General features: G+C 41.4%; 1 protein-coding gene across 5 annotated transcripts; it reads left to right on the forward strand.

Moving 5' to 3' along the window:
- Positions 1 to 391: 391 nt before the first annotated feature.
- marchf3 (E3 ubiquitin-protein ligase MARCH3) lies at positions 392 to 22,775 on the forward strand. 5 transcript variants are annotated; one of them, XM_029710305.1, is made up of 6 exons: positions 12,574 to 13,405; positions 13,861 to 13,914; positions 14,235 to 14,547; positions 16,851 to 17,055; positions 19,697 to 19,906; positions 20,991 to 22,775. In XM_029710305.1, exons 3-6 carry the CDS (start codon positions 14,291 to 14,293, stop codon positions 21,147 to 21,149), a joined length of 831 nt encoding a protein of 276 aa, XP_029566165.1. In that variant the 5' UTR covers positions 12,574 to 13,405; positions 13,861 to 13,914; positions 14,235 to 14,290; the 3' UTR covers positions 21,150 to 22,775. The 5 variants fall into 5 exon arrangements, with proteins under 5 accessions (XP_029566163.1, XP_029566165.1, XP_029566166.1 ...); XM_029710306.1 differs by lacking the exon at positions 13,861 to 13,914 and having other exon boundaries at positions 12,574 to 12,919; positions 13,276 to 13,405; XM_029710303.1 differs by lacking the exons at positions 12,574 to 13,405; positions 13,861 to 13,914 and adding an exon at positions 392 to 840 and having other exon boundaries at positions 20,991 to 22,772.
- The last annotated feature ends 547 nt before the right edge of the window (positions 22,776 to 23,322 follow it).

A 23,322-nucleotide genomic window follows, 5' to 3' on the forward strand; every position in this document is an offset into this window, starting at 1 on the left:
AAACAAGCTTGTATTTTGGGTTCTCATGGAGTGTGACAGTTGAACAAAGCTCATTAGGCATTTATAAGTTATATTCTTAAAAAACGTAATGGATATATATATATATCATTATTTTATAGGTCCAAAAATTTAAGTAGCAACTAAGCATTCCATCTTTAATATACAGTTAGGCCTACTGGCTCCCGAGTGGCGCAGCGGTCTAAGGCACTTAATCTCAGTGCAAGAGGTGTCACTACAGTCCCTGGTTCAATTCCATGCTGTATCACATCTGGCCATGATTGGGAGTACTATAGGGCGGCGCACAATTGACCCAGCGTCGCCGGGGTAGGCCGTCGTTTTAAATAAGAATTTGTTCTTAACTGACTTGCCTAGTTAAATAAAGGTTAAATAAAAAATAATATGTAGGCTATTTTTTATTTGACTGAAATAAATATAGGCCTATAATTTTCTTAAGTGAAATGCATGCTTATGGTGATGATTATCGTTTGGCATGAAATTTTAAATATCAAAAAGACAACCTTGCATTGGATGAATAATAACCAAGTACCGGTAATTGATTTGAAAGTGAAAGTTCCTGGATAGACCACCAGGATGCGCCACGGTACCCGAGATCATCATTCTGCCGAGGACCCTCCCATTGGTGGCAAGTTTTGTTTCTGCAATAATCTGATTGGATGGGGGAGACCGTTATTGTATGACTGACTGGCTAGACGGCTTGACTTACCAGCTGACTGGGGGAAGTTGGCGTGGATCACTGACATTAAAGCAAACGATTATTTGATCATCCTGCGTCGCAGTGTGTATAATCATCATTTAAAGACTTGGGATCTCGCAATTAAGGTATGTATTGTTTAGATATTAGTAAGTACAAATGGTGTAAGGTGTGGCACATGAGTTAACAAAATTAACATTTCGTTTTGTGTCTGGCTCAATACACCCACACACCCTGCTGTCAAAACAATGCAATGGGGTTCACAAAGCATAAAGCTAATGTTAGTTACAGTGTTACAATCTAACAGTATTTTGACAACAGAGCGTGTTGGATACGTGTACTGTGTATGTTATTACTTGTCTTTATGAACAATGTCAATAGTCACCGTGAAGCGTGTGATTTTTGTAAATATTCTGATAAATTGCGAGGCTACTTTCATTTATCTAACATGTACAGTGCATTCCATTTCTCAATACGGTATCTGCTCTTTGAGTCTTCTTGGCAGCTCTCTCTTTGGGACTTGCCTGTGATAATCCAAAAAATGCTGTCATGAGACCGAGGGCACATTTGCTCCAGAACGTTAGTTAATTAGTCAGTGCATTTCTCGTACAGTTGTCATTGCGTTCAGCTGTTGCATTATTGTTGTCTCGTGTAGGCTTCTTCAATTGGACAGCCAAGCCAATGGTGCCATACAGACTGAAAAACATGACAATATTATATTTTAAATTGAAAATAAATGAAAATATTTTATTTTAAGCCTTAACACACTCTTTTAAAGTGTTCCTATTACAGCAAAACGGTCAAATTACCCTTTTCAATTTCTCGTTGAGTGCACAGACCGCGCACACACTATGGATATTTAGCAACAGGTAACTGACAAAATAAAGGAAACACCAATTTGGTGTCTTAATAGGGCGTTGGGCCACCACAAGCCTGAACAGCTTCAATGCACCTTGGCATAGATTCTACAAGTGTCTGGAACTCTACTGGAGGGATGTGACACCATTGTTCCACGATAAATTCCATAATTCGGTGTTTTGTTGTTGATGGTGGTGGAAAGTGCTGTTTCAGCCGCCACTCTAGAATATCCCATAAGTGTTCAATTGGGCTGAGATCTTTTGGCTGAGACATCGGCATATGGTTTTCATGCTCATCAAACCATTCAGTGACCACTCGTGCCCTGTGGATGGGGGCATTGTCATCCTATGGGGGCATAGCCATGGTAGCCAAAATAATAGTCTGCCCAGCATTTTTATACATGACCCTAAGCATGATGGTATGTTATTGCTTAATTAACTCAGGAACCACACCCGTGTGGAAGCACCTGCTTTTAATGTACTTTGTATCCCTCATTTACTCAAATGTTTCCATTATTTTGGCAGTTACCTGTATATCATAACTAATACTGAAGTTTCTACTGGAGTTATTGAGAGACACAGACATATGTGCTTATCTGGTTATTTATCTCCCGATAGATAGGGGATCTATTTTTTCGAGAGGGTCAAACAATATGGTCATTGGTCCATGCCATAAGGGCACTAGACTGAAAGATTCATTATGTTTCACAGAAAACGGGCTGTTAAATTGAGGCAAGGGGTCACTCACAGACAGTGTTGAGGTCAATTCTAATCAAATTCAGGAAGTCAACAAAAATTATAATTTTCCTTAGTGGAAAAAATGAATTTCAGTTAACTTCCTGAATTGACCGAATAGCAATGGCATTGACACCAACCATGCTCACAGAACACAGCCCCAGGGAGCAACAAAGTAGATTTACAGTGCAGTATGTGGTAGGACGGCATAGTGTTATAGTGTCCTACAATGTGTGCACTGTGAAAATATCGAATGATCAGTGCTGTGGCTACCAGGTCTCACAATCCACTGTTGTAGCAGGCATTGTGCCAATTCTCGATCGCTGTCAGCCATCATGAAAAGGCCATCTGAAGTGGAGGCTGTGCAGAGGACAATCACTCCCAAGGTTTCTCTGAAGTGTCAGTTTCCTTAGTGTGTTATAGCTATTGTACATCTGTACGTGCCTTGGTAAGATGGAGGGATAAAATAGTGATGTGAATTGGGAGGAGAATTGGATATGGCTCTATTTCCCAGATGCACCAAAATAGTATTCTCAGTGTGTGTGTGTGTGTGTGTGTGTGTGTGTGTGTGTGTGTGTGTGTGTGTGTGTGTGTGTGTGTGTGTGTGTGTGTGTTCAAATAGATAGTCAGTAGTAGTAGTAGTAGTTATTTGAATCAATCTAAATGGGCACCCTTCCAGCACAAGGCCAATGTTGTTTTTTACCCCAGAAAACATCTGTACAGTGGTTTTGGTTAAGTAGTATCTCTAGATTTCCATTGGATTTAACTGATCATTCAAAATCCCTATTTCGCCAAAGAGCTTGTTGCTAAGCAATGGGATAGCTTGTCACTCCTCGTCACTCCTCTGATTGGCCCAGAAGAGTAAACAAATCATGACATGTCGTTGTTGATGTTGTTTATCTCAGATTTGATCTACTACTTGACAGCTGGCACACTGCCAAACTAATCCCCTGCAGTTTCACATTAAACTGACAATGACGCGCTATACAAGTTATTATTACATTAAGTAATTCTGTGGTGATACAGTAATATCCTCTGATTGACAGGGGTAATCCCTCCGAGCTAAAGGCACTAGCCCCTACGGGCTGAATCCATGTTGGTTTCCCCTCCCCTTGTCTGTTCAGACCCATGACAGTTCGACGCCTTCTATTAATTGCACAAAGCACAGTGACATCACTGGCAGTTAGAAAACCCCTCACAGACAATCAGGCCTTCATGCCAATGGTATGTATGTCAACTCATAGATTATATGTGTCAGCCAGGGCCTAAACACAGATAATGTGCTAGTAACAGATGACATTCATATTCTGACTATCTCTGAAACTCATTTAGATAATACCTTAGATGATACAGTGGTAGCAATACAAGGTTATAACATTTACAGGAAAGACAGAAATGCCAGTGGTGGAGGTGTTGCTGTTTATATTCAGAACCACATTCCTGTAAAGATTAGAGAGGATCTCATGTTAAATACTGTTGAAGTAATATGGCTACATGTTCATCTGCCTCACCTAAAGCCCATTCTGGTGGGAAGCTGCTATAGACCACCAAGTGATAACAGTCAGTATCTGGATAACGTGTGAAATGCTTGATAATGTATTTGATATCAACAGAGAGGTATATTTTCTGGGTGATTTAAATATTGACTTGCTTTCATCAAGCTGCCCAATCAAAAACAAAAAGCTTCAAACTGTAACCAGTGCCTGCAACCTGGTTCAGGTTGTCAGTCAACCTACCAGGGTAGTTACAAACAGCACAGGAATAAAATCATCAACACGTATTGATCACATCTTTACTAAGGCTGCAGAAATGTGCTTGAAAGCAGTATCCAGATCCATCGGATGTTGTGATCACAATATAGTAGCCATATCTAGGAAAACCAAAGGCTGGGCCTAATATAGTGTATAAGAGGTCATACAATATGTTTTGTAGTGATTCCTATGTTGTTGATCTAAATAATATTTGTCGGTCCATGGTGTGTAATGAGGAGCAAACAGACGCTGCACTTGACACATTTATGCAATTCCTTATTCCAGTTACTGATAAGCATGCACCCATTAAGAAAATGACTATAAAACTGTTACATCCCTGTGGATTGGTGAGGAATTAAAAATTGTATGGTTGAGAGTGATGAGGCAAAAGGAATGGTAAATAAGTCTGTCTGCACAACCGATTTGCAAACATATTGTAAATTGAGAAATCATGTGACTAAACGAAATAAACTACACTATGAAACAAAGATAAATGACATAAAGAATGATAGTAAAGCTTTGGAGCACCTTCAATTACATTTTGGGGGAAAACGCAAACTTTGATTCATATGGCTCATTCGTCACAAAATTTACTGATATTGCCAACTACTTTAATGATCATTCATTAGCAAGATTAGCAAACTTAGGCATGACATGCCAGCAACAAACACTGACACTACACATCCAAGTATATCTGACCAAATTATGAAAGACAAGCATTTTAATTTTGAGTTACGTAAAGTGAGTATGGAAGAGGTGAAACAATTATTGTTGTCTATCAACAAAGCCACGGGTCTGACAACTTGGATGGAAAATTACTGAGGATAATAGCGGACAATATTGCCACTCCTATTTGACATATTTTAAATTTAAGCCTACTAGAAAGTGTGTGTGCCTCCAGGCCTGGAGAGAAGCAAAAGTCATTCCGCTACCTAAGAATAGTAATGCCCCCTTTACTGGCTCAAATAGTCGACCAAGCAGCCTGTTACCAACCCTTAGTAAACTTTTGGAAAAAATTGTGTTTGACCAGATACAATGCTATTTTACAGTAAACAAATTGACAACAGACTTTCAGCACGCTTATAGGGAAGCACAGCACTTACACAACAAGCACAGCACTTACACAAATGACTAATGACTGGCTGAGATAAATTGATGATAACAGCCCCCATAATCTTTTTTTGTTAGACTTCAGTGTGGCTTTTGACATTATCGATCATAGTCTGCTGCTGGAAAAACGTATGTGTTATGGCTTTACACCTCCTGCTATATTGTGGATAAAGAGTTACCTGTCTAACAGAACACAGAGGGTGTTCTTTAATGGAAGCCTCTCCAACATAATCCAGGTAGAATCAGGAATTCCCCAGGGCAGCAGTCTAGGCCCCTTGCTTTTTTCAATCTTTATGAAAACGACATGCCATTGGCTTTGAGTAAAGCCATTGTGTCTATGTATGCGGATGACTCAACACTATATACGTCAGCTACTACAGCGACTGAAATGACTGCAACACTTAACAAAGAGCTGCAGTTTGTTTCAGAATGGGTGGCAAGGAATAAGTTGGTCCTCAATATTTCTAAAACTAAATGCATTGTATTTGGGACAAATCATTCACTAAACCTCAACTAAATCTTGTAATAAATAATGTGGAAAATGAGCAAGTAACCCTGGATTGTAAACTGTCATGGTCAAATCATATTGGGGAGAAGTCTGTCCATAATAATGTGCGACACTAACAGCACAAAAAAAAAATATATTCCACATCAAGTAACTGATGTAAGCAGTAAAATTTGATTTTAAAAAACAGAGCGTAACACACCTTATGGAACAGCGGAGACGGTGAAGCAACACAAACAGGCATCCACACAATACATTTTTTTATTTAACTAGGCAAGTCAGTTAAGAACAAATTCTTATTTACAATGACTGCCTACCCTGGCCAAACCCAGACGACAATGGGCCAATTGTGCGCTGCTCTATGGGGTTCCAATCACGGCTGGTTGTGATATAGCCTGGAATCAAACCAGGGTCTGTCTTGACCCCTCTATCACTGAGATGCAGTGTCTTAGACAGCTGCGCCACTCGGAAGCCCGCAATATATATACACACACGTACACATGGATTTTGTATTGTAGAGATGTGATAGTGGAGTAGGGGCCATGAGGACACAATATCTGTTGTGAATATATTGTAATGTTTTTAAAATTGTATAAGGCAGTTCATTTTGCTGGACCCCGGGGAGAATAGCTGCTGCCTTGGTAGGAACTAATGGGGATCCATAATAAATACAAATTCAAATACAGATACTACACAGCAGCCATGCCTCTCTAGATACAGTGGTTTTGCTCATGTTGTGGAAAGATATAGGATGTCAATTTTTTTTTAGGAGGTTAGCTAGGCCACAGTTTAAGCCATACTTTGAGCAGTTCTGTACTAAACGCTAGCCCTGTCTAGCCCTTTCCCACTATAACTGAAGAGATATACTGTAGCCTATTTATACATGTGGGATTTCTGTTGAGAAGTTGGAGTTAAAAGGGCATCTGAAAAACAAAAGGGCAGATTTTTGCTCTAATTTGTGCCCCGGGGGCAGCATGCCATGCACAAGGCAGCATGGAGTCCTTTTCCAGCCATGCCACTATGGTCGGTTGGCAGCACACGCAGAGCTGGGTGGGCACTGTCCCTGGCACACACAGTCAAAGCCCCTTTGTACTCAGTCTCACATTGGCTATTTATATCCATTAACTTCCTTATTGCGGTAGATTAACCATAAACGATTCGCTATGGGGTTTTATCTCAGAAAAGTATGCAGCTATGTTATGGTCAGACACTAGTTGAAGAGGAATGCTGTAGTGTAGTTAAATACCCAAAGGCTGTTTAAGTGTGGGAACAGTCTAGATAATTGTGCCGGCCTAGAGACAGTGGATGCTCACAGGCATTTGAAATTGGATATTCTCAATAAAAAATGAGTTAAATGCTTGAAAACGCAAAAATGTTAACCATGTGTGTAGAGATGTTTGGGAATGAATTTGTCTGCTGGCACTCTGTTGAAAGGTGTGAGTAAAACTAAAAAGCTAAATTGTGTTTAAAACAAACAGGCTATACAAGAGTTGGAAGTTCTCGTGTGTGTGGTTTGGCACTGGCCAATGCATGTCCACTGTCTTTGAAACAATTATTTTTGGTCTAATGTGAAAAGCCTTTGTGGTGCGTTTCACTTGGCTGAGTGAAAATGAATAAACAAATTGAAAGAAATGAGCCTACTACACATCTCTTGAGGTCTATAAAATTACCACCACCTACGGAAACCACCTTAATACATTGTGTCTGGCATCAGTACACTATATCAGTTATTGTTTTAAACCTTTTACTACCAAAACCAGAAAGGTGTTTAAATGCAGTTTTCACATACAGTATTATAAGCCAATAAGTCTTAAAGATTAGACATTTGAAAAGATTTAAGACACCACAACTATTGGGTGGGGGTGATATATGCGGTCATGCAAGCTTAGGGAGGACCACACTAACACTATGAGAAGCCAGAAGTGCAGTCTTTTGCAGAGCTAGTTCTCACCAAACTGGCCTACTTCCTAAGTGCCCCTTCCTCTAGCTGTTTGAATGAACCACACTTGGTCCCAAAGGACACTGAGAAGGGAAGGACGAGAAGGGGAAGGAGGGTCTACGACTCTGCGTCCTTAAGGATGGAATTAAGACTGGCTAGAGGTTACCGGCTGTGGTCAGCGGGGTGGTGGAAAGCAGTCTGTCAAACAAGCTATATTTAAGTCTCTCTGGTCCCTTTCCCACAGTGCTAGGGCTCGGAAAATGTGAGAGGGGGAGAGACCTCAAGTTGAAGCCAAACAGCATGGCTAGCTAGCGTGGAATGCTATCGTGCTATCCTATAGTCTACTCAGTTTACTGTTTCAGTTGGGGGCTGATTCACAAGTACTCTAACTGTGTGATTTGGGTCAGGCCTAGCTAGCTTAGAATACTATCGTGCTACACTATACTCTGTTTCAGTTGAGGACTGATTCACAAGTACTGTAACTCACTCACCCCTATCTGAGATATCTACTGCAGCCCTCATCCTCCACATACAACACCCATTCTGCCAGTCACATTCTGTTAAAGGTCTCCAAAACACACACATACCTGGGTCGCTCCTCTTTTCAGTTCGCTGCAGCTAGTGACTGGAACGAGCTGCAACAAACACTCAAACTGGACAGTTTTATCTCAATCTCTTCATTCAAAGACTCAATCATGGACACTCTTACTGACAGTTGTGGCTGCTTTGAGTGATGTATTGTTGTCTCTACCTTCTTGCCCTTTGTGCTGTTGTCTGTGCCCAATAATGTTTGTACCATGTTTTGTGCTACCACCATGTTGTGTTGCTACCATGCTGTATTGTCATGTGTTGCTGCCATGCTATGTTGTTGTCTTAGGTCTCTCTTGTCGTGATGTGTGTTTTGTCCTATATTTATATTTGATTAAAAAATATATATATTTAATCCCAGCCCCAGCAGGAGGCCTTTTGGTAGGTCGTCATTGTAAATAAGAATTTGATCTTAACTGACTTGCCTAGTTAAATAAAGGTTACATTTAAAAATAAAAAAAAACTGTGATTGGGGTCAGGACTAGCTAGCTTAGAATGCTATCGTGCTACACTATACTCTGTTTCAGTTGAGGGCTGATTCACATGTAGCCCACTGAATGATTTGTTTTGGGGAGGGCTGAGAAAATCTGCATGGAATGAAGCCATTGTTTATCCATTGTGATGCCAAAATGTGGGAATTCCTAGTTACACCACATTTGCTGGAAGAATTCAAGCTAATCCGATAACTGTGAGTCACAATTTGATAAAAGCACAGTCTTTCCTCTCTGTCCTTTATCTTAAAAAGATCGGCGACTAGAAAGACCAAACACAGGGTAAATTTAGCCGTTGTTGCTGCAGAGAGATTGACCTCTGAAAGATGGGAAACGAGTTAATAGGCCTTTGCACAATGGTTCCTCAATAAAAGGCATACCACAATGTTATGACGCACTTTAACTATGTTGTTGGTTAAACCTAAAAACAATATTAACAATAGAGATCTATTATGTTTTATCTATTGATATGGACATAAGACACTGTTTCATTGAATAAGTAACATTTAACTTGAAGGTGTTGGATATTGGTTGTCACCAACTCTATAACAATGTATACACTTAGACTACTGTATCTTACAACTGAGGGACTTGACTGACCAAGGGCCTAGACAAAACAGTATGAATCAATCTACAACCCAACAAAACGTTATACACTTGACCATGAGCCACATTCTTCCATTACATTCTTCCAGCCACATTCTTTCATTGTTCAATACTTCACCCTATCAAGGCTTGATCTAGCCTGGTTGAAGCAGACTGACGTGAGCGTTCAGTCCCGTTTAACCAGGCTAGGCTTGACCACAGCTTGTGAGTAAATCACTGATGAGAGTTAAGTGCCTGGTCCGAAGGCTTCAGCAGCAGAAGTGGCTGCCAACTGTTACACACAGAGCCACAGCTGTGACTTGAATGCAGGACAGGAGTGGCATCCTGTCCACTGAACAGCTTATCATTTGATGGCGCTGGGTCACAATCTGTTGGAATGCCGCTCTCGTCCACTGGAGCCAGCCCAAAGCTCATTTAACACACTGTAACACATACTGTAGCACACTGACAAGTCATCTAATGGGAGATAGAGACAGCAACACTATGCCATAGTGGGATTGACTGGGAAAGGCTTACAGTATAACCTCATTTATCACTTTATCTCACCGTTCCAGAGCCTCCAAATATTGTAGTGAATAGGGAGGATAGCCGATATGAACCGAAAGACCTAGACACACTAGACTCTGGGCCTCTTCGCAGGGTGACATGCAGGCCTGGAGTGGCTTATTCTGTGGGCTGCAAGATGTAAAAAACATAGCAGAAACATAGCTCTTTATTCTAGTTGACAGAGAGGCATGTATGTTCTACACAATACATTTTCTACGACATTCTGTAACATTGAATGCTCCTGAATAAGCCTATGACAGTGTCTCAGTATCCACACTATGTATAAGCCCCGTGACTGTTCCCAGTATCCACACTATGTATAATCCCCATGACTGTTTCCAGTATACACACTATGTATAAGCCCCATGACTGTTCCCAGTATCCACTCTATGTATAATCCCCATGACTGTTCCCAGTATCCACACTATGTATAAACCCCGTGACTGTTCCCAGTATCCACACTATGTATAATCCCCATGACTGTTCCCAGTATCCACACTATGTATAATCCCCATGACTGTTCCCAGTATCCACACTATGTATAATCCCCATGACTGTTCCCAGTATCCACAGTATAATCCCCATGACTGTTCCCAGTATCCACACTATGTATAATCCCCATGACTGTTCCCAGTATCCACTCTATGTATAAGCCCCATGACTGTTCCCAGTATCCACACTATGTATAATCCCCATGACTGTTCCCAGTATCCACACTATGTATAAGCCCCGTGACTGTTCCCAGTATACACTCTATGTATAAGCCCCATGACTGTTCCCAGTATCCACGCTATGTATAAGCCCCATGACTGTTCCCAGTATCCACAGTATAAGGCCCATAACTGTTCCCAGTATCCACACTATGTATAATCCCCATGACTGTTCCCAGTATCCACACTAGAACACTACTTAGAATGAACCAATGTATTTGCAATGCATTCTAATGCTAGTCTGTGTGTTAGTGTGGATACTGGCATGAAGCCAGTGTCTCCATAGGATTAAGTAGAGTAGGTGAGTGAGTGAGGGTCTAGGAGGCAGTAAGGGATAAATAAAACTTGAGAGGAATCTCCACCTCGCTTATCAACGACACCCAGGCTTATCTAGGCACAACAGTGCTTTCACTGTGTGACTAGGTCCTATTCACTTACAAGAATTGCATTTCATGCTCATGTTTTTGAAGTCCAGTCAGATTCAAAGCTGTCATCGCACTAAGCGAGTTAGCATGGTCTAATATTAAGAAGTTAGCTTAGCTATGTCAGTGAATTTTAAACTGTGATGTCCACACCCAGTGCTTAACAGCTCTCTGAGTAGTTATTTGCAGTATTTCGAAACTTACAGCCTACAGCATGTCGACATGGGTCATCATTCACAACTTATAGGATATTCTCACATGCAGATGTCCTTAATGTTCACTGTGTATCACTGTATTGTCTAACTTTATTCTGGTGTACAGGTTTTAGGCAGGAGAGTCCATTTTTTTTAACCACATTTTCTAATGCACTTTGACGGTCTTTCCCAGCATGAAGCATGACTCAGAATATGTTTACATCCTTTTCTCCACCATGGGTACTTGATTCAAATAGTTTTACATTGAGTGACTGATTTACAAAGAATGACAAAAATCCATAGAAAGTACCATGAGTAAAGTGTTCCTGAAAGTCAACCAACAATGATTAATGTTCCTGTTTTGGAGGTCTGACTAGTCATTACTACTGTGTCCTACTACGGTCATAGTTAGGCTCTTGCCTCAATTGGTCAAACCTTGTGACATGGTTGGAGATCACAGGTTGTCACGGGTGAAACATTCTGTTGCTGCACCGTGGCTTTGAAATGTAGTTTATTGCAGTAACGAGAGCTGCTGTAGTCCGCCCTGGCATGGGTTGCCTCGACGATAAGGTCAACAACAACGTGAGGTCACCCAGTGCCAAACCACAACTTTTCAAAGCACGTTGGTCCTGACCTGGAAAATGGCTACCCAAAAAGGTGGAGTGAGGGGCACACCAGGGTGAAGAAGTTACCATTCAAGGTGTGTGTGTAAAACAAATCAGTCAATGAAGTTTTGTTATCTGCATTTGCAACCTTAGTTGCAGGTTTGCAACTTAGGCATATTTACAGTACATCTCACAACCACTATCTATCTCCACACCCACTCAAAGCATCTATAAGGATCTACAGTAGGCCTACGTTTCCATGGGTTGTCTGTACACCAGGTTGCATGAATGACGCAACAGGAAGTGGTTTGACATTTTTCACGACAGTTGAACAAATACGCAACACCACCCACAGAGTGCCAAGGAGGCTCCGCTTCCTCTGTATCCAAACACGTGAAACAACTGTGTTCTTGCCCTTCCCTATCTTATGTCTGTACCAAATACTATTCTAAATCATTTCAAATACTTTAGCTGTTCTTGATTGAACTTGCCTCGCACAATGGAACCAATGGAAATGTCCAGAAAGTGAAAACCCCAACCACTTGACACTTCAGACAGGCTTAAAGCAAACGCTCAAAGTATTTGAAAGATTTCAAATAGTATTTGAACCCAGGTCTCGTCCCTACCACTTCTCCGTCATTTATATTTTTACACCCGTTCACAAATGGTTGTGTTGTGTAATCTGATAGGCATTGTGAAGAATTGAAAAAGTCACTATCCTGTTGTTTCGCTGGTCCTAGTCAGGAAGAGTTCATTGGCATGGTTGAACGTACAGTACTGAAAGCTCTATCTGTATCCAATAGCATGTCATTCACATCTCTTTGTACTGTAATAGGGAGTGCCAGAATTATAGTGCGTAGTTCCAGGGCAAAAGATCATTATCTGAAAGAAACGTCCTCTGTGGACGTGTTAACAACGTGGCTAGTAATATTACGTCTTCTCTAAAGCTCTTTAGCGAAAACTCTCGGGGAAAACCAGCTGAAGAGCTCTACTGTCTCAGCTGTATACGGATATAAAGAAGCCATTGTTTATCATTCGCTGCTAGTTTACAGTTAAACCCTTGTGTTATTTACGTGTCTTGTTTAATGTTGATTAATTGCTATGCTGTCATACGGATACATTTCAATAGGGTTCGGTTGCATGCTTAGGTAGCTTGAAATGTTTACAATTCAAATCTTTGTGTTTATAATGTGTCTTGTTTAATGTCATTTAATTGACATGCTTTCATATGGATGTGTTTAGTGTGGTTACGTTGTATGCTTAGTTAGCTACAAATATGGTGAGTTCTATTTAATCATTGCTCAACCAACCACAACATCTTTAGCCTGCAACACTGAGTATTGTTGTCAGTGTGGCCTTCCTCCAATCTGCTGCGTTGACAGAATGTTTACCTGAACACCAGACATATGACCTCAGCTGCATTGATGCGAATTAGTTTTGTGTTGACAGCATTGTTTAGTTGTGTTGTCGCAGCCACCCTCTTGTCTGTTTTCACTTTCCCTAGTTGTTCGGTGCGGTCTGGAATAGCTGAACTTGGACACGGTTAATGCCGGCGCACTGAATAGCCAGACATCTGCGTTTAGTCTGGCAGTTGGAATGTGATCGCTGTCTGTTCGCCTGTTCATTTTTTTGTGGTAAATATCAACACAAGCTAGAGGGATTTGTACATTTTTAAGCGAGTAAGCATTATGAGAAAACATTGACAGATCCCAAACATCTATCTGTCAATACATTCAATCAAAAACATAGAATATATTAAAACACTTGCCTTTTGATTATTTTGAGTGTGGTATATTATGTTGGTGTTACTCTGTTTGGAGTAGTAAAGAAACTTAGGTTGTACAGACTACTATTCATTTTTCTTCTGTATAGTTTTTAATCTATCCCCTGTCACAGGGAAGCAAGGTTACAGGTTTGTAAAGCCTCCATCATTTGAGAGTGGTTTTATACTAATAACCTATATAGATCTCCAGCACCTCAAGAGAGATGGCCTTTAGTATAATGCTAACAGAAACATGGTAGGGAGGCCCTGCATATTACAGTAGGTCAAACATTGACTGGCATGTCTAACAATATTGATGTAACACAGGAAATGGAAAGGATTCTACTTGACTTTGGACTATAGTTGACTGAATGTTCTCAGGTGAACTTTACTAACTTTGTATCTTTGTAATTACTACACCACAAAATACAGCTTTTAACAAAGGCAGATAGGCCTATTCAGCAAATCACATTTTTTATTGGTCATACACATATTTAGCATATGTTATTGCGGGTGTAGCGAAATGCTGGTGTAGTGGCAGATTCAAAGCATTGAGTCTGACCTTCAGGATTTCACACCAAAAGAAGATACTGTATTCAATCCCATTGTGCCACCTGTATGTATGACGCATCAACACACACACTTTATGATGCTTGAAACCCTTGTCAATATCACTGTATCTCTCCCCTCCTCTACTCCAGACAGATGATGCTCAGTAACCAAGCCAGACGCCAATGAAAGATAACCGTCTGCTGCCATGACGACCAGTCGCTGCACTCTGTTGCCGGAGGTGCTGCCAGAGCGTTCTGACTCTGCCCACACAGGGAGCTGCTTGAGCGACAGGGACTTTGATCCAATGGGTAGCCTGGACTACCCGACAGAGCCTGACCTCCCAGGAAAAGCAATGGAAGAGCAGAGTAGTCTGGCCAATGGAGAGCCGCAGTACTACATGCAAGTGTCTGCCAAGGATGGGCAGCTGCTGTCACCTATCGTGGGAGCGTACGCCAAACAGAGGTATGGACCTGCCAAACATGGATGGAATAGAGTTTTGTAGGGGAGGGGTTGGTGGGGGTCAGAGGTAAAGTGAAGCTAGTTTTAAATATATACCCAAATATAACCAAACATGATTTCTGAATGGTAACAAATCAAGTGCCTCTCAAAAGGATTCCCCCCCCCCCCTCTATCTGTCTGGGATGTCATTCTTGTTCTCTGTGCAGTGAAAGAGGACTATATAGATCCTATAGATGAGTAACTATGGCTTCAGACAGCTACATAACTTACATACCAATCACACTAACTGGCCCTGTGGGGTAAATGTCTGTACATTTGAAACACAACAAATGTGCTGTTCTGGCTGGATGGTGCAGAGTCTAATTTTAGCACCTTGATTAGCATGTACGCCTGACGGGACTCTGTCACTCACACACACTACGGGAGACAAAGGGGGGCTTTAGCAGCAACAGCTGCAGTCATGCAGACTGGGTCACAACTGTTAGCCCCCCCCCAACGCCCTCTGAATAATCAGCCTGTGGCATAGAGCTAGCTAGCATATGGTGGCTTAGAGATAGACAGCATAGTAGCAAAGCGGTAGCTAGCATAGATTGGTGTACAGTAGAGCTGGTAGCATACATTATAGAATTGGGATCAACTTCATTTGCTACCTATTACAGAATAAATATTCCAGAATAAATTGCCATGGTAGCTACAACGTACAATGTATTATTTAATAAATACTGATTGAAGGGTATGTGCTATCCTAGTCCCAGGTCTACTTGTGCCGTCTTTCCAACTCTATGACTGGTCATTGGCAAGACAACACAAACAGATCTGGGACCAGGTTATAAATATGCCTTTTTGTCATATATGTCTAATATAAACTAAATCAACAAACATTATCGCCATAGTTGTTTATTAGTTGTTTTCGTATCCAGTGATGTTGTCGTCATGTTTGTTCTGTTGATGATCAACATAAAAAACAATTTACAGATTAGATTTAAAGACTTTTATTACTTCAAACTGACGACGACTCCAAAGTTGTTTTGCTCTAGCAAAATCTTATTATTCATTATTTTGTCTGACAAGATGATGTTCATTCTGCTGTGTTAGTTATTGGCAGCGACGAGTGTTTATGTTCAAGGGGAGGTTTGTTGAGTGAGGGGCTCATTCATTCCGTCAAAGACATCGGCTTAAGTTTCCTGATGAAATCAAGGCGATCAACAACCCAACATAATCATCATCCAGATTAGAGGATTAGATGCCATATAGGAGATTGGTGAATCATGGAATCATAGATTACAGTCCATATAGTAAATTAAAGTAATAATCCTCCTTGCATATGTTGTTTTAATCCAGAAAATGTTTGATTTGAGTCTGTAATCTAAGCGATGTACTGTATCTATGTATAGTACAGAGACAGAATAGACAGGGTATTCTAACAATGTGTGACAGTGTCAAATTACACCAACACCTTCTCAGGGTTTTGTTATTTAACCAGCTAGTTTTCTATCCACTGAAATATTGACCTGATATTTTTGAAAACCTCTAGTCAGTGAATTGTGATGTCCAATCTTAGTTGTTATTGTTCTCAGAAAGGGAGAGAAGAGGGATACTTAGTTGTTATTGTTCTCAGAAAGGGGGAAGGGAAAGGGGGATACCTAGTCAGTTGTACAACTGAATGCCTTCAACTGAAATGTGTCTTCTGCATTTAACCCTCTCTGAATCAGAGAGGTGCGGGGGCTGCCTTAATCGACATCCATGTCTTCAGCGCCCGGGGAACAGTGGGTTAACTGCCTTGCGCAGGAGAAGAACGACAGATTTTTACTTTGTCAGCTCGGGGATTTGATCCAGCAACCTTCCGGTTACTGGCACAACGCTGTAACCACTAGGCTACCTGCCCGGATACTTAGTCAGATGCTATTGTTCTCAGAAAGGGGGAAGTAGGATCCCTAGTCAGTTGTTATTGTTCTCAGAAAGGGGGAAGTAGGATCCCTAGTCATCTGTTATTGTTCGCGGGAAGGGGAATACCTAGTCAGTTGCACAACTGAATGCATTCAGCTGTGTCTTCTGCATTTAACCCAACCCCTCTAAATCGGAGAGGTGCGGGGTGCTGCCTTAATGGACGTCCACGTCATCAGCGCACAGGGAGCAGTCGTTGTTGGGAGTTAACTTCCTTGCTCAAGGGTGGAATGGCACATTTTTCCACCTACGGTCCCAAGCTTCAAGGGGAACAGAAAACACCAGCCTGTGAAAACATCAGCGTGTCTAAAGACAATTTCTTTCTGTTCCTCTTTTCCTCACTTCGTTCTATATCGCCGAAGCCCTCTGCCTGAGCGGCCCATGTGTCGGATCTGTCATGACGGAGGGGGTCAGGAGGAGCTGCTCTCCCCCTGTGAGTGTGCAGGGACCCTGGGTACCATCCACCGGAGCTGTCTGGAGCACTGGCTCTCTGCTTCTGGCACCAGCGCTTGTGAGCTCTGCCACTACCAGTTCACTGTACAGAGGAAGAACCGGCCACTGATGGAGGTACAGTATACAGAAGCATAAGTACACACATGCACACACAAAATGCAGCATGTAAATAAACCATTGTCATAATGACATGCTACCCATACACATATACTGTGCATGGCCCTTCTCGCTGTGCATGGCCCTTCTGTCCCCATCTGTCCACATAATCCCAACAAACACATATATGTTTGTCCGCACTGGGCTTAAAACCAGGCCTTAGGCCTGTCCTGTTTTTCCATGTTATTTTCATGTTTCATCAAAACAACATGCCAAAGGATTTTGTTGGCTCTTGCTATCTTTTAGGAAGAACACAGTCTAGTAAATCTGTCATTTATAGTAATTTATAAACTGTGGTTGGATGTTTGGTCTATATGCACAGATGGAATATGAAGTGAAGGGGGTTTAAGACACTTTGGGCTTCTGGTAAACATTCCATGACACTTCACACACCCCACTTCCTCTACATTCTCAGCAGTTACACTAGTTGTCATCCAATCCTCCATGTTACTATGGGTTATATCATCACACTGGTGTTACTGTGTGTCTTATTAGCACTGTAACAGTTAAAAGTGCATGTTTTTCAGGGGTGAGTTTCCCGAAAGCTCTTAAATCGCAAAATAATTGTCAACACACAGCAAAAACACCTAGTCATCTGTCCTCTGTAAATTAATACTGCAAGTGAATGAATAAATCAACTCCAAATGAGTTTTGGTTCTCGTGGTAATAAGTAAGCTCACTGCTAATATTGGTTGTATTTCTGAATTTCTTTACCCCTCTTTTCCCCATCTATTTGAAGAAGATTTCACCCCATATTTTTGTGGAATGAATTCGACCACAATAATAATGTGTGTTCCTATGTATGTGCGTGTCCTCGTCTCCACAATAACCTCTAGCTAACATGTTATTACCCCCTAGCATCTCCTCCATTCTTTGTGCATCAGGACACTGCCTCCATATTTAATATATCATTGGATAGCAGTGGTGCAAAGTGGTTGTTTGGTGGCAATTACACCCGTACCATGCATACCATGGTAGCACTTCTCATCAGACCTGGATTCAACTACTATTCCAAAACATTCAACTACTTTGATCGTTTGCTTAAGCCTGTCTGGTGTGTCGAATTGGTGGGATTTGCAATTTTGGGACAGTTCTATTGGTTCCACAGTGCTAGGTGAGCTCAATCAAGCACAGCTGAAGAAACTGAAAATATTTCAAATCGTATTTGAACCCAGATCTGATTCCTCATGAATATAATATCTCATCTATATATCGTGCCTCATCGTCTGGATCATAAAGAGAGCTCTGTTCCATGGGCTTTTGAGGATGCACCAGGATTTGTATTTTATATTCTTGGAGTCATAGACTTTTAATATTGACAAACCACAGACATTGTGGGTTGGTTTGCGGTTGAATTTCTCGTTATGTTCAGGAGAAGTCTACTTTCCAAATATTTGAAGAATGGGCTTTAGTTAAAGATGTACTCTTGAACTTTTGTATAATTTCATCCATTAGTTTTGAAAATGATGCTCACGAGCCAAAAGTGTTCCCTGTTTTTTGTGTACTATGTCATCAAATTGTGCAATATGTTGTCCATTTCGTATGATATGTTACGTCCTTAAAATCATACAAATGTTGAACTATAGGTTACTAATTTGTTGCGTTTAAGATCCTGGAGTGCATCTTTAATATACTGAAACCAAAGATATTGTTGGGTAGTTGGCAATCCACGCTAGCTGTCTATCAAAGCGCATGTTGCTTTGGAATAGAAGCTGTATGCAGACCATGAGGTTCATAGCTAAACCAGCAAGGCATCATTTGGTTGGCTCTAGCCCAACCTAGCCCAACCCCCGAAAACCTGACCGGCATCCTGTTTTAGAGTAAATCCAGTTACTCTCTTCACTCTTAACATATTGCTATCAAACTCAGTTAGCAATTTTCTGCTAGCAATACACTGCACCTCCAGTTCCTGTTAGCTGGAAGACCATAAAACAATATAACGTTAATGGTGTTAGCTGAGCAAATCTAGAATTTACTGTAACAAGACCTCGAAAACCCAAGGGTGGTTGAGTCCTATACTACAGTACATACCTGGTTTGAGGAATTAGCGAGGTAACTTTGGTCAATTGAGTTAAACTCGGGATAACCAATACCAAGGAAGTGGCTCATATTTTATCCAGGTACATTTCTATGGTAATGAATCCTCCTGGGTAGGCTAACTCAATTTATCCTGAATTAAGTGTGAGTCGCGAGCTGAGGAACAATGAAATCAGATTCCCTCCCTCTCGCAAAGTTTGCGTCATCATCCCCTTCATTTGAGAAAGACAACTGACAAAATATTTTCTTAATCAATCAAATGCTTTTTTGGTGTGTTTAAAAAATAGCAAGGTTAAAATACATATCACATTGCACATTTAGTGTCGATGCACTCGCATCATTTTCATGACGTTGTCAGCCAACCCGTCTATAAAGACTTCAACAAGCCTATTTCACACCGCAGCCTGTTGAACTTTATTTCATTTTGATTTCAGCACAAATGAAAATGTGGCACTGACTCGCCCATTGATTGATGTTTCTGTTGTCAGCAAACGTGACATTTTCTCTCCTCTCTCCGTCTCTAGTGGGTGCGTAACCTTTTCTTTCCTCTCTCTGTCTCTAGTGGGTGCGTAACCCGGGCCTGCGCCAGGAAAAACGGACGCTGTTCGGCGACATGGTGTGCTTCCTGCTCATCACGCCTCTGGCCACAATCTCGGGGTGGCTGTGTCTGCGGGGGGCCGTGGACCACCTGCACTTTTCCAGCCGCCTGGAGGCCGTGGGCCTCATCACCCTCACCGTGGCCCTCTTCACCATCTACCTCTTCTGGACCCTGGTGAGTAGAGGGGGGATGGGGGGTGGCAGCCAGTACATCTCAGCAGAGGCCAGACTGATTTTGGGCGTTTCTTGTGCATTTTGCGCAAATTCGTTCTCGTTTTCACTTCGATGTGTCAGTGAAGCAAAACCCTTGCACAAATAAATCGCATTATTCACAAATGTCTCATAGGGAGGACACATAAAAGCCATTTGACTGGTAAAAAACAATCTAACTAGTATAAACATTAGTTGACTCTCTGGATCCTCCATTCCTATTGTGTACACTGTAGGATCCTCTTTTCAGGGTGCTATGCAGGAAATAGGAATGCAACCCTGGGAATTTAGCACTTTTAGTCAGCTACTTGGTTTGCTCAGGATAAAAGATGCCCTTAGGCACAGATCTAGGATCAGCTTACCCTGTCCCAATTCTAGACATTGCTCAACACAAAACCAACGTCAGACCAGTGTCTAGGGCAGAGATGGGAAACTTTGATGGGGGTGAGGATCACAAAAAATCTGAACTCATCATGAGGGGCTGCAGTTGCTTGCAGGTCTTTGTACCCCCCAGATAGCTGGCTGCTAGACTAATTTACCAATCTGAAAGAAGTTAGCTGAAATTGGCTAATTGAGTGACTATCAGTGACTGACAGAGATACTGCTGACGCAAAACCAAATTTCACCTTGTGTATTGTACTATTCTAACTTGAGACTGCGTTTCAAAAACATTGATTGATCAGAGGGCCTTCAAAAGGGGCGGTCGCATGCAGCCTGCCAGCCGCCCATCTCTGGTCTAGGGGCAATTTTGTTCTACATTTAACCTTTATTTAACTAGGCAAGTCAGTTAAGAACAAATTCTTATTTACAATGACGGCCTACCCGAGGAACAGTAGGCCTTGTTCAGGGGCAGAACGACAGATTTTTACCTTGTCAGCTCGGGGATTTGATTCAACAACCTTTCGGTTTCTGGCTCAACGCCCTAACCACTAGGCTACCTGCCGCCCCAACATCTTCCTCTTCCACTTGTTTGGGCTTGCATAATGCATTACAGTAATGGGCACAGTATATACAGTATTTAAACCTGATTTGGCCTCTCTCTACCACAGGTGTCGCTCAGGTATCACTGTCGGCTGTACAACGAATGGCGGCAGACCAATCAGAGGGTGGTGCTTCTCCTCCCCAGGTCACATGGTGAACCGTCTGCTCCACCCTCTTCACGAGGCCCATCTCGTGAAAAATGGCCATCCAAAGAGACTATTGTCTGAGCAGCCCTCTTCAAAAGCCATGAAGGAGAAACACTGAGGAAGAATGGGGATAGTTCCATAGGTGCCGGGACAGTATTTGCTTCTGGTGCCCTCCAGTGCTGAACTTTGAAGTGCCCACACGAGTGTGGAATTGCCACCAAATGTCATTAATGGGCACCTAGGAATGGTTTAAACACACATTTACTAAGGCGGTAGAGTTACTGTACAACAGAGACCTCTTCGGTGAACCATCCATTTTGGACTCAAAATGCAGCATTACATCCCACCACAATGTCACAGGGATGGACAGGTACATTTGGTGATATAGATCGGGTGGAGTGTGTAGTTGGTCATAAAGCATTTGGACTGAAGGACAGCCAGGAAATGTTTGCCACTGTGACCGTATGCTGTGATTGGTGATTCCTGTGAAGTGCAGAAAACATTATGTCCAGTTCATATAACATAAACCTGTGTATAGTATTACTATATTAGTCACATTCTACCAATCAACAAGTCAAAGCCCAGAGTGTAAATAAGTACTTCAACTACTTACATTTTAGTCATTTAGCAGACACTCTTATCCAGAGCGACTTACAGTAATGAATGCATACATTTCATTTCTTTTTTGTACTGGCCCCCCGTGGGAATCAAACCCACAACCCTGGCGTTGCACACACCATGCTCTACCAACTGAGCCACAGGGAAGGCTCAGTATTTCAGTATTTTACATAGTATTAAACTCTTACCTTTACCTACATGTATGGGTCTCTGTACCTCAAACCAGGGCCATGTTCATTATGCACCAAACAGAAAACTTACTGAAACAGTGAGGGACTACCTGGACTTATCCAGTAAGACACTCATTTTTCATTCTGTTTTCAAAAGTATTTAAAACGTTTCACTACGATGTGCCCTGCTGAACACGATCCAACTTAAAAGACAGGCTTTGTGGAGTGTTAAACGGCGTAGGTTGATGTAGGCCTATACTAGCGGCTGTCTTTCTTTGCAAGTCCCCCCTTAGATAAGTACATTGAGGTCGACCTTAACATATCAAAAGGGACATTTTGAATTAATTTATATTTTGGCTACAAAGTAGTTTTGTGTGAAAAATACAATATGGTTTCAGTTGAGAACTGATTTGACTGTAGTATATGTTAATATTTTTAGTGTTAGTCATTCACTTCACTTACAAATAGCTGTGTTTATTAAACATCCCATCTTTGACTCATGAGTGGCCATTAGTCGTTTAAAATATGTCATTGTGTTAATGTTTTTCTTTTGTTCAAGGATTTTGTCACTGCCTTGTAAAGTATTCTTCTGTAATAGTTATCTTCCTAGAAATGGTTGTCTAGCCTAGTCAGGCTGATTAGACGGGCCAAAAACACTTACATTCTGTCTAGAGAACTTCTTGTTATACCAGATGCATTAACCTATCAAAGTATTTTTTATCATATTGAGTACATGGTGCACTTAACTCTTCAGCATCTTCATTTGATCAAATGTCGGGCTTTACTAGGCTACACATTGAGCTTGTTGAAGTGGAATAAACTTCCGTTGTGTGTGTGTAGGGGTGGCAGTTTGATAAAATGTCTCTCTACAGTTATTTTAAAATCAGCTGTTTCCAATAAAATTGAACTTAAGGACTCCGGAGCTGTTCTAAACGTTATTACATTTCCATTAAAGTATAAGTGTATTCATCGGTGCACAACCTAGAAAAACGTTTTGCAACTGACAATGTTTTGGAACAGAAACTAGTTTCTGATTGGATAAGTTCTGTTTTATCCCTCCCCATGTCTACCATTTGCGTCCTAGTTAATGCACCCCAGTTGCTTGGTCTTGGCTAGATGGGATCCAGCTTGTCAAATTAAAGTTGTTTTTTGCATTTGAGCTAACCCTAACCCTTTTCCTAATTCTCCTAACCCGCTACATTAAATCCTAACTTGCTGCGTAAGTTCTAACCTGCTACAAAAAGTCAAATCTGACTTTAAATTTGACAAAAGCAGAATCCTTCTAGGCATGACCCAATTGCTTCAGAATAACCATCAAACAGATCAGGGCCCCTTTATTAACAAAGCATCTCAAAGGAGTGCCGATGTAGGATCAAGATGACTGACTAAACATGTAAAACTGATCCTAGATCAGTAATCCTATGCGATACGCTTTGAATATGGGCAAAGATTTTAAAACGTTTTTC

The sequence above is a fragment of the Salmo trutta genome, chromosome 23, assembly GCF_901001165.1.
Source record: "Salmo trutta chromosome 23, fSalTru1.1, whole genome shotgun sequence".
Classification (NCBI taxonomy): Eukaryota; Metazoa; Chordata; class Actinopteri; order Salmoniformes; family Salmonidae; genus Salmo; species Salmo trutta.

What these genes read in the sequence shown, in the direction of transcription:
- marchf3 (XM_029710303.1), top strand. Translation starts at nt 14,291, where the DNA reads ATGACGACCAGTCGCTGCACTCTGTTGCCGGAGGTGCTGCCAGAGCGT. An exon ending in GGAGCGTACGCCAAACAGAG is followed by an intron (nt 14,548 to 16,850) that starts GTATGGACCTGC and finishes ATATCGCCGAAG; the next exon opens with CCCTCTGCCTGAGCGGCCCA. An exon ending in AGAACCGGCCACTGATGGAG is followed by an intron (nt 17,056 to 19,696) that starts GTACAGTATACA and finishes CTCTGTCTCTAG; the next exon opens with TGGGTGCGTAACCCGGGCCT.